Source organism: Anabrus simplex, chromosome 1 (assembly GCF_040414725.1).
Source record: "Anabrus simplex isolate iqAnaSimp1 chromosome 1, ASM4041472v1, whole genome shotgun sequence".
Lineage (NCBI taxonomy): Eukaryota > Metazoa > Arthropoda > Insecta > Orthoptera > Tettigoniidae > Anabrus > Anabrus simplex.
This window is the reverse complement of record NC_090265.1, coordinates 34,741,063-34,755,235: the sequence shown is the minus strand read 5'-3', so window position 1 is coordinate 34,755,235 and position 14,173 is coordinate 34,741,063. Positions and strand designations below refer to the sequence as shown.

General features: G+C 38.8%; 1 protein-coding gene across 2 annotated transcripts in view; it reads left to right on the top strand.

Annotated features, from left to right (window-relative positions):
- The window catches only part of LOC136883729 (serine/threonine-protein kinase 11-interacting protein), a 252,167-nt gene that overhangs the window by 145,184 nt on the left and 92,810 nt on the right, over window positions 1-14,173 (top strand). Inside the window, exon 11 of one of the 2 annotated variants that reach the window (XM_067155992.2) lies at window positions 7,827-7,928. The exons of the other annotated variant lie outside the window; for it this stretch is intronic. Coding sequence (XP_067012093.2) covers window positions 7,827-7,928 — 102 coding nt within the window. The remainder of the gene's footprint in view (window positions 1-7,826; window positions 7,929-14,173) is intronic. 2 annotated transcript variants of the gene reach the window in all.

The window sequence follows — 14,173 nt, the reverse complement described above, 5'->3', positions numbered from 1 at the left end:
ATTGTAGGGGATAAACCAGGCTAGAGTTTCTGATCAGGCTTCAATAATGCAGAACTACAGAAATGGGACACATTCTTCTGAATAGTTTAAAATGACTGATTTTTCAGAGAACAATTTCATCACAAAAACTTACACCAGGATATTTTATGGGTGCTGAATGATCTGTGAGAGAATGATGTATCAAATTGTTTATAGATGTTAAATCCATAGAAGCAAAACTCCCTTTCTTCACAAAAATTAATTTACTCTTAGTCGCATTTACCTTAAGGCCTATGGAGGCAGGTTGATTTCCGAGTAAATGAATAAGAACTCTAATACTAATTCCATCTCTTTCAATTAGGACTAAATCATCAGGAAATGCAACTGAAGACAGGTTATTGAAGTCACTGAACAAGGAGAAGCCATAATTACTTGTCACTTTCAAATTGGTCAGTACTTTCAATACCCTATCGATTGTTTATTTAAGAGTGTGGGCAAAAGTGGACTACCTTATAGCACTCCTTTAGTCACAGTGATTTTCTTAGTTTTATTAGGATGGACTTCAATTTGAATTTCATTATCTAAGAGTAGCTCGTAAATTAATGACTTTTAAGATGTTAGGAACATCACACTCGGATAGTGCTGTCTTGCTTGATATGATGATGGCATCAAATGCCTTGCTTACATCTAGAAAAGCAATGCAAAGATCTCTTTTTTTCATATGTTGCTCTTTGAAGGCAGCCACTCACCAGGGATTAGATTGTTTTACATAATTATTTGTACATGTTTCAGCTTCTTTCAGCCATCATCAGCCATTAAAACTTAATAATTGACCAAGATATAATATGAAATGAAGAATTCATACATCACCTATGTTGTACATGTTACAATTATTCTATTCTGCTTAAAATTAATGTCTTAAACTATTAAAAATACATGATTGAGTGGAGACTGAATATAATTAAGCATTATTAAAGAAGTCTTGCTCTTGAACAGACAAAATTTTCTTCTGAAGAACTGTCAAGAAATGTCAAGAACTTCACCTCTATTTCTGGCACAGCAAAAGCCCAAAAGCTCATTATCATGCCTACAATTACGAGCCGTGAAAGCATCAGTCTAATTAAAAATTTAGACAATGTTTAACAAACGGATGTCAAATAAATGACTATTAATATTGTTGTTAAAGTCCCTTGACTTCACAAACAGTTGAAATTTACAGTGCTGTGATATATGTATTCACACACATTGCTGTGCAAAACTTAAAGACAAAAGAAACTTTCACATTTTGTGTCACTGCCAAGTAACATACTGTAGCTTGATGAAACTTGAACCATACATAGGAAGAACTGCTACAGTATGGTACGGTAGTCAACTGAAAGGAATATGCAATGAGACGAACAGAAATGACACTTTTATACAGAGACAATAAATTGCACGTAAGTCACTACGACTCATGATGGTCCCCTGGACGTCACAAAAAAAGTGAATGTTCAGCAAGAAAACCTTTTATACATATGTTCTTACAAAATTTAAAAAAATATGCTCTTGGACTTTTATGATAGTGAAGCATTGGTTTTTTGTCCTCGGCTTAATTTAATCTGCTCGCACATGCTTTAATGTTTTTAGATTCAGAGGACTTTTATCAAGAGGACATATATTCAGAGTTTTAAGACAGTTGGTGCTATTTTTAGGTTTAAGTCATAAGTTAATGTTTATGGATCTTGTTTTTAATTAGGTCTTGCCAGTTTTGTAAAATTTGTGTATACTTTATGCATTGTTTATTGTAACCTTGTCTATGTATATTTTTCTTATTTTTGGCTGATGATGATGCACACCAGCATCGAAACCGGTACAAAGTATAATAAAATGTTATAATTTTTCTTATAACATTATATGGTATTGAATAGGTGGACTTCTCTTGTTTCCATTAGACAAAAAAGGGACAGTTCTTAAAAGGGTGAAGATGGGACATAGTACTTAAAAGGGTGTGTGATCACCACAGACAACAATGCATGCTCTGCATTGTGTTCCCATGCTGGTTACAAGATTGGTAAGGAGTTCTTGTGGTAGGGCATTCCATTCCTCCACCAGCAGGGTTGACAACTTCTGGATGGTTGTTCGTGCATGTGGACGAGCTACAATACGTCTGCCCAACATGTCCCCCGTGTGCTCAATGGGATTTAAGTCCGGGAGGTGGGGGGGGCAGGCCAGTCCATTCATCGAATATCCTCTCCTTCCAAGAGCTCCTCCTCCTCCTGTGCTGTTCGATGCTGCCGTGCATTATCATCCATAAAAATGAAGTAGGGCCGAATGCACCCCTGAAAAGATGCACATGGGGAAGGAGTACATTGTCACAATAACATTGACCGGTGAGTGCACTCCATTCAAGGATTCGGAGGTCGGTACGCCCATGCAACATTGTCTCCCCACACCATAACCCTTGAACCACCAAAATGATCATGCTCGACAATGTTTCTGGGTGCATTATATGTTCCCACCTCTTGCCAGATGCGGGTACATCTAGAATCACTATTCAGACTGAATCTGCTCTCATCTAAGAAAAGCATCCGAACTCGCTCCTCATCGGTCCAGACCTAATGCTCTTGGCACCATCGCAAACAGTGCCACCGATGTCCGGGTGTCAACGGAACACAATGTAATGGTTGTCGGGCAAACAGACCACCCCCATGCAGTGGCCGTGCCATTGTGGACCGTGAGATTGGGTGCGTTGCAGTCCTGTTAAATGTGGTTGCAATTGCACCTGCTATTTGACGTGAGTCTCTTCTTGCCTGTTGCACAATTTTGTGGCCGTCTGCTGCTGTAGTTGACCATGGTCAACCCCTCGTCGCCTTCGGGCAGCAGTGCCTGTTGTTTGGAATGCTCTCCATGCACGCAAAACAATGCTGTGAGCAATACCTAACTCCTGGGCTACACTCGTCACACTTCGTCCTTCCAGTTTCCTGATGATTCTTCGCCATGTGAACTCATCCAGATGTTGTCTCCGAGCCATGTTGTAATGAATAACAACACCACAGTGCACCGTAACAGCTCACTGATCGACTTGCACTGTCTTGTCCCGTTCATTCAAGTGTCTCGTTTTGTGGCAGCATGTTACCACACTTTCATACACTTCCACTGATGTTGTGTTGTTGCTTTATCCTTAAGTTTTGCACAGCAGAATTTTAAGAGTCATTTATTTGGCAACATCATTTTGTACAATATCCTCTTAATTGCATTCAGTCTCCACTCATTCATGTATTTTTTGTTTGTTTAAGACATTAATTTTAAGAAGAACAAAATGGTTTTAACATGTACAACATAGGTGATGTATGCATACTTCATTCCCTATTATATCTTAGTCAATTATGTTTTAATGGCTGAATATGGGTCAGAGGAGCTAAAACATGTACCAACAATTATGTAAAATAATCTAAAGAGACTATTAAATTGTGTAAGTATTGAATAGCTGGGCAGATACTTCTTATGATCCTCTTGTACCGTACATTATCCAATACCTCAGCACTCGTAGTCTTTCTTGTCCAATTTACTACCTGCATTTGACTCCAACACCACATCTCAAAAGCTTCCAGCCTCTTAATGTCATCGAGTGTTGAGGTTTTGGCCATGTGCAACACAATAGACCAATTATCTGCCTTCATTATTCGTTTATGTAGGCTGAGGAAAATTATACTTTGGCATAATAGAAACTGTTTGTCACAGGATGCTTGCTTTGCCATAGCTATTAGAGTTCTAATTTCTGGATGGCATTGCACATTTTCTGTGATGTGGCCAACTGAGCTACCTGCTGTACTTGTACATGTGACGGGCACGGATTCATGTTGAACACCGTTATTTTTGTTTTACTGATGTTGATTTTCATTCTATAGACCTCGACTTTTTCATTTAACAGTAGCAACAGTGTGATAGATGATTGAACTTCCTGCAACACTAGCTTGGTCATTGGCAAATATGATAGTCTGAATTACTCTTTCTGCTAATTTAACCCCTACTCTCATCTGTGTTGGGGACTTGTTTATGATTCTTTTGGCGAAGACATTGAATAATCATGGTGGGAGAAAACAGCCTTGTCTTCTGCAAGTATTTGTAGGGACTGTGATTTCTTTGCTAAACCTGATTACTGCACTCTGATGTTGGTATTGGTTGTACACCAAACGTATCATATGTAACATGTAATCTAAATCTAAAAACATTCACTTAAACTTTATAACTTGTTAATTATTTTTTAAAAAATTTATGGTGTCGGAGATAACTTACGTTGAAAATTTGTCATGCAACATTCTGTTTGAGTCATATGGTTTTTTATGCTTTTGTAAATTAATTTGTTTTGATCCTATGGTGCCTCCTGATTCAAATTTAGTATTCATTTACTTCAATAATATATAAAAAGATCACATTTTAAAGAAAATCATTATCCAGTGTAATTTTAATGCTGAGAGATCCATCCTATTCCATTTTTTCAGAACTGATGAAACTACGATATTTCTAAAGCTTTTACAGCATGTATGCTAAAAATATTTTTTTCTAACATTTTTAAATGACATAGAAATGATGATGTAAACATTAACAAAGTTTGCCATGCTGCTGATAACACACCAGAAATGCTGGTGGCTTTTAACTTGATGTTTTAAGTTACTAAAACTAAAATTTTCAGGACAATTTGGATTTGTTAGACTGGATGACTTTGGTATTTTGATGTGGAATTGTTTGAATGCATGGCTTTCACCAGAAATTCAACACCATTCACCAGACCTTGGTGTACAATTACAGTACATTAGAATTGTAACACGTGGTGTACTTTGGACATAAAAATTGATTTTGAGAAAGTCCGATGGACTAGAAACACCTCATGAAGAAGAGAAGAAAAGGCCTGTTCAAAAAGTTAACCAAACTTTGAAAATATGGATTGTAAGTGGTTTCTGGTAAGTGGCACTGTATTGTGGTATCCTTCCTATCCAAGAAGCCATTTGCCATGCATTTCTGAAACAGTTACTTATCTCTTAGCAGTTATCAGTTTGAGAGTGTGTAGAATATGTATTGTGATTGTCAAGATGTCTGAATATCAGCGTATCAGCATTCACTTCTGCTTCAGACTAGGTTAAATATTTATGGAGACCACACGAGTGAGGAACAGTTTGCAGAGGCAGAAGAGAGCGTAGCTGGTCAGGTCCAATGTGAAAGTGTTGTCAAGAATCTTTTTTGAGATTGACAATATTTGCAATATGAATTCATACCTGAAACACAAATGGTGAACTGCTGAGACTTTCTCAAATTCTTGAGACGTTTGAGAGAAATTGCTTAGAGAAAAAGACCACACTCAAGGAGGGACAACTGGAGTCTCCACCATGACCTCACACCAGCCTATGTATTGCTGTTGATTTTTGCATTTTTTATGAGCACAAAGACAACTGTGCTTCCCACTCTACCCTATTCATCTGACATAGCCCTCTCTGACTTTTCTCCATTCCCCAAACTGAAATTCACCCTGAAAGGACAAGAAGTTCAATCCGTTGAAGAGATCGAACTGAAATCACTGGCTGGCCTACCGGTACTGCTTCCATGAGTGGGAATGGTGTTGAGACCGGTGAATTAATAGAAGAGGGGAGTAGCTAATCAGGCTGGAGATAAGCCCCCTAAAGACTTATTTTCAAAGTTCAGTTATTTTATGAACAGGCCTAGTACATTTAGGTGCTCATTGACAGGCCAGTGTCGAAGGAGAGGCTAGAACAAACCCCACATCTTTACACATTGCCAGATCTTTCTCAAAGCCCAGTGAGCCTTTTTCTGATTCCCAGCTTCATCAGTGGGGCAGATGTTACACTTATTGAGTGAGTTGTTCTTTTTGGAAATATGGAATTAGGAGACAAGGGCAAGAAAAGGGAGAGCTAAAAAAGAAAGTAGATTTATAGAGATGGTAGATGACAAGAAAACATAGAAAATACTGAGGAAGAGGAAAGGAACTCAATCAGTTTAACATACAGAATGACCCCCTTTTTCTCCTCAAATGTCTTCTGACTAGTTAAAGGTAGCAACAGGTTTTCTCCTTGGTGAATAGCAATAAAGTGCATATGAGAGAATGTGCACTACATGTGCTGTGTTTTAATAAGTACTGAGGCAGCAGTACAAAGTTACTTTTTTTAATAATATAATAACGTTATTGGCTTTACGTCCCACCAACTACTCTTACGGTTTTCGGAGATACCGAGATGCTGGAATTTAGTCCTGCAGGAGTTCTTTTACAGGAATTCTACCAACACAAGGCTAACGTATTTGAGCACCTTCAAATACCACCGGACTGAGCCAGGATTGAACCTGCCAAGTTGTCGTCAGAAGGCCAGCACCTAAACCATGTGAGCCACTCAGACTGGCTTATTATTATTATTATTATTATTATTATTATTATTATTATTATTATTATTATTCTTCCTTCGTTATGCCCATTCATAGAGCGCGTTTGAACTTGTTAGTTGGTTTGATGGTTTGTGCCTTCTTATCCTCCCAAAATCTCTTCATGAATGCACTGTGTTGCATCTTGCGTTCTGTCGACCACTTCCTACCAGTTGTCTTTTTTGGTTTCTCCCTAAATTTATGATTAGCTACTTTGGTTCTAAAAGCTCCACGATTTTCCATGATGTCGTCTGTAATATTTATTTCTTGGAGGTCCGCCTTAGTTTCTTCTAGCCATTTTATTTTGACCTTCTTTGAGTTGATTACTTTGAATAATCTTTTAGTTAGTCTTATTATTATTATTATTATTATTATTATTATTATTATTATTATTATTATTATTATTATTATTATTATTATTATTATTATTAATAGAACTACTATATACCCATTTCTGTCACACACATAGTTGTTCATAAGCAGCCACATTCAGGGATGCGATTATTTCCACTATTGAACCTGTAACAGTGCACATTTTCAGATGTGATGTTGAAATTCGGAAAGTTGCAGACACGGCATCGGAGACTGTTTCAGTGTTTACTCTCCATGGTGACCTCGGCATAAGGTATGAGTCATTCGTATTCCAAGTCGTCTTCTCGACCTTCAAGCTGTCAACTCCTGGCAGTGCCAATGCAACTAGTCAGAAGATACTTGAGGTGAAAAATTTAGTTAGATCACGTTGTATTAAATATGTGATAGGAAAAAACAAATGCATGGACATACAACAGAGACAAGAAACTAGGAAGAAAGATGGAACCTCACACCTCAAAGACTATGGGAGTAACATAAAGAGGAGAATACGCAAAAGATAAGGATGGGTTCCAGATCATCATCATTGCTGTCATAATAATCAGTTACATTTCTCTCAGGTTTGTTTCTTCTCAGCCCCCCCAGCTTCTTGTATCTTCATACAATTGTTTGTTTCCTTTCCATGATTCATGTCCTACTCCCTAATGGTTACAGTCCTAGGCATAAACTATTAAAATGAAGTCCTTCAAATGTGTTTCAACTTTGATGATGACTTAACCACAATATTGAGAGCTACATTTAGTAATCAGTCAATTTTTGTGTTCAAAGTCATACTGTTTGTCAAGTTGAATGAAATTGACAAAATGGTTTGATTTGTTCCATGGAAAAGTTTGCTTGTAAGGAGAAACAGTCATATTTTGTCCGCTAATGATGATGATGGCTCGGTAACAATAATATACTATATTTACACAATGCTACATCCCTCTGTGGTGAACTTGTGGTGATTTGTCATTGTTTTAGTTTTCTTAATTATATGAAGGAATAGGCCTTAAAAACAAATCCTTTTTTCATGTAATGTTACTAAGAAAAGGCTGTTTTGTGAGGGGCTGATAGCTCCATGTATGTGTACTCAGGCCAGCCTAGAACACCACCTGGAGTGAGCCTGCAGGTGAGCGTGATGGTGCACCAATCCGACGAGCCAAGTCCACCACCCCAACCAGCCCTGGCTCTCATGCGTAAGATATTACATTTTGTATCCTGCATGCCTGCTTCTGTTGCTAACCCAATAACAAGCCTCTTGGCACTCTGAATGCTCTGCCTGCACTTAATTCACCCTTCCTTCTCCCCAGGCCAAGGGGTGTTCTGCATCCTCACCTGTAGCTGTAGCTGTAGTTTTTTTTTTTTTTTTTGTGAAATTGTAGATCAATTGTCTTAGTTTTTTTTTTTAATACAACATTGTTTACAGCATATCTATGCCATCTGAGGAGGTATTTTTTTCTTGAGTGAGTCAGTGAGTGATCAAAAAGTCTTATTTCTTATACTACATTGTTGTGCCAAAAGTCATTGGATAGCAGTATGTAAAAAGTAATAGTCCGTGGTGCCACCATACCGTGATATCGTAGAAGTGCCCAGACCAGTATCAATAGTGATCTGACATGTCAAAGGTGAATGTAAACATCATCTGTGCTAATCATGGCAGGGCAGTGTGAATTACTGTATATGATAGTGGAGGCCAGATAAATGGGACACTCCACTGCCAAACGTTGTGCGGACATTTAACATTCCTCGATCAATGATATTACGCGTGTATCAGGAATGCATCACGGAAGGCATTACCTCCCAAAGTGAACAGTGCAGTGGCCGACAATCGTGATCAGCGGTGCCTGGGTAGAATTCTTTCCGTGGTAACACACAAGCCAGGCTGGTCCAGATTACACCTGCATTTAATGCATGAGGTACCAGATGCATATCCAGCAGGTCAGCGCAGCATTCCTTAGCATCCTTGGTATATGAGAGTTGAAGGCCCACCAGTGTCCTTATTAACATCACAACACTGAGAACAGCGTTCCACCTGGCACAAGGGGCTGCTTATTGGACCTTGAAGGGCTGACATGTGGTGCGGTCCTATGAGTTACAGTTGCAGTTGTTTTAAGCCGATTGTAGGGTTCAGTTGTGGACGTCAGTTGTCAACTAGGTACCATACAGGCTGGTGTTGGCTCTATTATGGTGTGGGGTGTGTTCACGTGGTATGGGCTGGGTCCACTGGTCCACGTGAACAGGTTGTTAACCGATGACTGCTATGTTGGACAGTTTGGTGACCCCTTGCAGTTCTTCGTGGACTTCATACACCCTCATATTGATGGGATATTCCAGCAGGATAATGCACAGTATCATCCGGCTCAAGTTGTCCAAATTAGTTCAAGGAGTGTTCTGGAAAGTTTTGACAACTACTGTGGCCACCTCATTCACCAGATATGAACCACATCAATCATTTATGGTATGTGGCAGAGGGGTCCATTCACATCCAAGATTCTGCACCTACAAATATCTGAGATCTGGGGTTAGCTATCCATACAGCATGGGTGAACATCTCTCCACAGGTATTTTGTCCACTTGTAGAATCAATGCCACAATGATTTGATGTCAGTTTTCCAGGCCAGATGGGATCTGCATCAGTCATCACCAATGTAATGCCCAATGACGTCAATACGGAGAGCTTGACTGACCGGTTGCTTAATGACAATTAGCGGGACTGTATTGTGTATAATCATAAACATGCAGTGGTGGCGTGACTGTGTATTTTCAACTTCAGTAAAATCTCAAGCATGTGGTAAAACTCCAATATTAACCAAAAGTGAAATTAAATGTAACAATATTCTCCACATTTCAGTACTGTACTTCATATTTTGTACTATGTTTACTGATTTTTTTTATATTAACAGAAGTATACAATGTATCTAATTGTACAAGACATATTAAGTTTAACAAACAGAAGACCTCTCCTTAATATTCAGCTGGAATAAGATCTCAGTTTAATAATATGAAATATCATTATGTATTTTCTTCTATGTTTCATTCTCAGTAGGCCTGCTGACCAAAAATACACTCTTGTTAATATAATCAAAGAGTAGGCTGATCTTTTACAGGCGCATAGAGAGAGTGAACTCGGATAGATGGACATATAGAATACTCGCTCTTCAGGAAAAGTGGAAAATTCGCCCATGTTGGCTAAAAGAATTGCACAAAGATCTAGAGGAAAGAGACATAAGCTCCTAACATATTCAAGACAGAACCATCTTCAGGAAGAAGGTAATGAATTTAAGGGAGAATCCTGAGACACATCCTGCTAAACCTTGCTACATCTCGGCAGAAGAGCGACAGAAGAAAAGCCTTAAGATTGAGAACCTTCGGCTACAATGTAAAGGAAGGAAAGAAAAATGGCAGATAGGTTGTGTAACTGTAGCCCATAGCTGGCTGTATCAGTGTCATTATTTTTTTATTTTATATGTACTGGCCACATTGGACCACTTAAGTCATTCCACTTTTACTTTCTCTTTGAAGGTTGTACTGTTTGGTTCTTGTAACCTGCCCAGTACCTCGTTCCAGTCATAATTTTCTCAGTTTGTCTGAAATCTCTATAGCCCTTCTATGTGTCATTTCAAAAACAGTGTGCATAAGTTCAAATACCTTGGTGAGCTACCCAGAACATATATTACAAAAGGTGCTTTTCTATAAATACCAAAATTCACCATTACAACACTGTCGTCAAGCCGTTATCTGTCTGTGCTTCAGAATGCCTATCCTCTCTCAGAAATGTGTGCTCGCTAAGTTAGAGCAAAAAGAGAAAAAGACTCTCCACAACATACCTGGCCCAAATTACAAAAACAGGATGTACGTAAGAAAATCCAGACAAAAAATCTACTCTGAGATAGAGAAGATCATGGACCTATGCACAAATGCAGGGCTCGCTACTAAGGCTACTTACGACATATGGACAACTCTTGATGGACAAAACAAATTTTTAACAATTTTGACTCAAAACCAAAAACAAGTCCCTTGTACGTAACATCAAGGAAGACCTTGAAGAAATGGGTCTTCGACCAAATGACGCACACAAATGAGAACTTTACAGAACAAGCATGGTGACTTTTGGGCCTTTCCGAGGTGAGAAACGGACAACTGGTGCAAAGCGGTTGGATAAATCCCGTGCTCGACAGAGCAAGCTAATGATAACCTACTACATCAATTGAAAATTGAATAAGTGCCAGAATGTATCATGAAAATTATAATGGTCCCTAGTTGGCTGATTAGCAAATAATAAATAAATAAATAAATAAATAAATAAATAAATAAATAAATAAATAAATAAATAATCAAATGCAAAGTTAGTAAACTGTAGGAGCAGCCACTACAACATTCAGACCGTACGATCTCCATATCTACAACCGGATCAGTCTGCTCAGTGGAATACGCTGTACTCTGCCCACTATCCAGGAAGCTGGTGATGACTGATCTACACGATACCTAGAGCACTATCATATGACTTCTGGCATGTCAGTGTTTTAGATTTCCTTTCAGTAATGTTGAAATGTAGCTGAAGAGTGCTGAAGGAATTTGTTCTTTCTAGAGAAATAGTCTCATTCTGTAATTCTTCTAGAGTAAACTATTTAAGTTTCTATAATAATAGTATGAACTCTAGTTACCCTGTTCTCTGACAAAACAATTTAAGGAAGGGAAAATTATCTTATATCATCTGTAATTGATGGTTGACCAGTTGGAACATGACAATAATGTACTCTTTTTTCCAGTTTTTTTTTTTTTTTCATCCATTATTATTATTAAGCGTATGGAATTTACAGAATGGACAAGTATATACAATATTATACAAAAGAAAAACCTGCAAAGAATACAAGGTAAGTAGGGAACAATTACACATGAATATCTAAATTGTTTATCCACTACACTAGGGATACTGAGACATCAGCAAAGTCTTTTCGGTCTCCACCATAAGCACACAGAGGGCATTCGTCCATTATATGATGCATGGTCTGGACTAAAGCACCACAATCACACGCTGGAGAGTCCCTGAAGCCCCACTGGTGAAGGGAGAATGCAGATCTTCCACAATATGTGCGGAACCTGTTTAGTGATGCCCACGTTCTTCTTGGCAAGCTGAAACCAGCTGGGGCGTGGTTTGGATTAAAGAGGCTTGGCCACTCCGGAGCTGTACGAATCCATTGCTCTTTCCATTCCTCTTTTAAATTGAAACCAGCATCCATTAGATTCTTAGCTGTTTTCATCGGTGGCTTACGGGATTTCAGCCTTTGTCTCCAGAGATCTGCAACATCTCTATGGATAGGTAGAGTCGGATTGGACATGATCTTATTATATTCTTGAACAAGGGCTCTTGAACGTCGCAGGCTTGGTGGAGCAATGTGGGACAGGACTGGCAGCCAGTGCGTTGCAGTAGGCTTCAGAGTACCAGAGATGATACGCATGGTGGTGTTAAGTTGTACATCGACTTTCTTCACGTGGCAACTGTTAAGCCATACTGAAGAGCAGTATTCAGCTGCAGAATACACGAGGCCAAGCGCAGTACGTCGTAATGTGTCCGCTGAAGCACCCCATGAAGTTCCACACAATTTAAACAGAATATTATTACGTGATCTCAACTTAGATCCGAGGTTTTCAAGATGCATTTTATAAGATAGGGTTCGGTCAAGCGTTACCCCGAGGTACTTTGGGTTAGGATTGTGCTTTAGCACTGAGCCATTGAAGCGTACTTGGAGTTTTGTATTAGCGAACTTGTTGTGGAGATGGAAGCAAGCAGATTCTGTCTTATTCATACTGGGTTGTTGGATTTTGTCAAGACTTTTGTTTGGAGTGTGCTACTGTATGGATGCAAAACCTGGACATAAGTAAAATGAGAAGAAACAAAACTTGTGGCTACAGAAATGTTGGTTTGGAGAAGAATTACAAAAACAAGTTGGATGGATAAAAAAATGAATGACCTTGTTTTAAAGAATGTAAAGAAGGATCTGTGTTTATTAAGTATGATAAAGAAGAGGAAAACAAAGTTCTTTGGATACATACTAAGACATGACTCTAGTCTCCAAACCATAATTGAAAGTCAAGTACTGGGTGCCGGGCTGAGTGGTTCAGACGGTTGAGGCGCTGGCCTTCTGACCCCAACTTGGCAGGTTCGATCCTGGCTCAGTCCGGTGGTATTTGAAGGTGTTCAAATACGTCAGCCTCGTGTCGGTAGATTTACTGGCACGTAAAAGAATTACTGCGGGACTAAATTCCGGCACCTCGGCGTCTCCGAAAACTGTAAAAGTAGTTAGTGGGACATGAAACCAATAACATTATTATCAAGTACTGGGAAAGAGAGCCAGGGGACGACCAAGGATGTTGTACATCAGGAATTCCATCGGTGAACTGGCATATGGTTCATATAGCAACATTAAGATCGTCAGATGTGGCTAAAGTGACAAGGCGTTGCCTTTAGTAGATGATGATGATGATGATGATGTTGATGATGGATCGGTGGTAGAGTGTCTGACTCATGATCCCAAGGTTGCGGGTTCAAGGCTTCAGTCCTGGCTGAAATAGTCTTTTTTGAAGGTCAGCCAAAAATTTTTGTACGGCTTGATGTTGTTGGTATCCTAAAGATCTGGTGGAGCACTCGGTGTAACTTGACAAAATCATGGGGCTCTTACCATGATTACTTGATTCAAGAGTTGGAAGAGATAACAGGTTATATATATAAAAAAAATTAACTGGAAGAGATCCAAATTGAAAACAGCATGATTTATGCTGGGTGATTTTCTACAAAATAGCATTTTTCGTTATAGCAGAAGCAGTTTCTTTTCACTTTCGACTTATACTCCGCATGACTTGACTTCTAAATTGACAGTGACTGACACCTTACCTGTGTTACCAGTACTCTACTGCTGCAAGAACAGCTGATGCCATATGAACTGGTACACAGCCCTCATAAAATGTAATACCGTACTTAGAAATGCTAATGGATAACTAGTGAAAACAAACTCACAAAAACTTAAAAAGATGCTATATGCACTTACTAATAACATCTGGCACTAAAACAAGAAAAGTAAATTAATAGGGATGAAGGAGAACAAATTACTAACCGTTAATGGCTGGCACCGAGCGAATTGGCCGTGCGGTTAGCTTGCATTCAGGAGACAGTGGATTTGAACCCCACTGTCGGCAGCTAGTTTGGAATTTCAGTAACATTTGTTTTTCTGTCTAACCTACAGCCGCGTGTAAATTAAGCTAAACAAGGGTTCTTTTCTACAATTTTTGTATTTGGTGCTACACATTACTTATTTTTAGATCTGCACTTTCTATGCACTAATTTTTCATTGATTTGCTCTTGAAGTTAAGTGCATTTATTTACAGGAGTTGAACTTTTGAGAAAGATTGAGGTTATGATGATTGTTGTTGTTTAAAAGGAGCT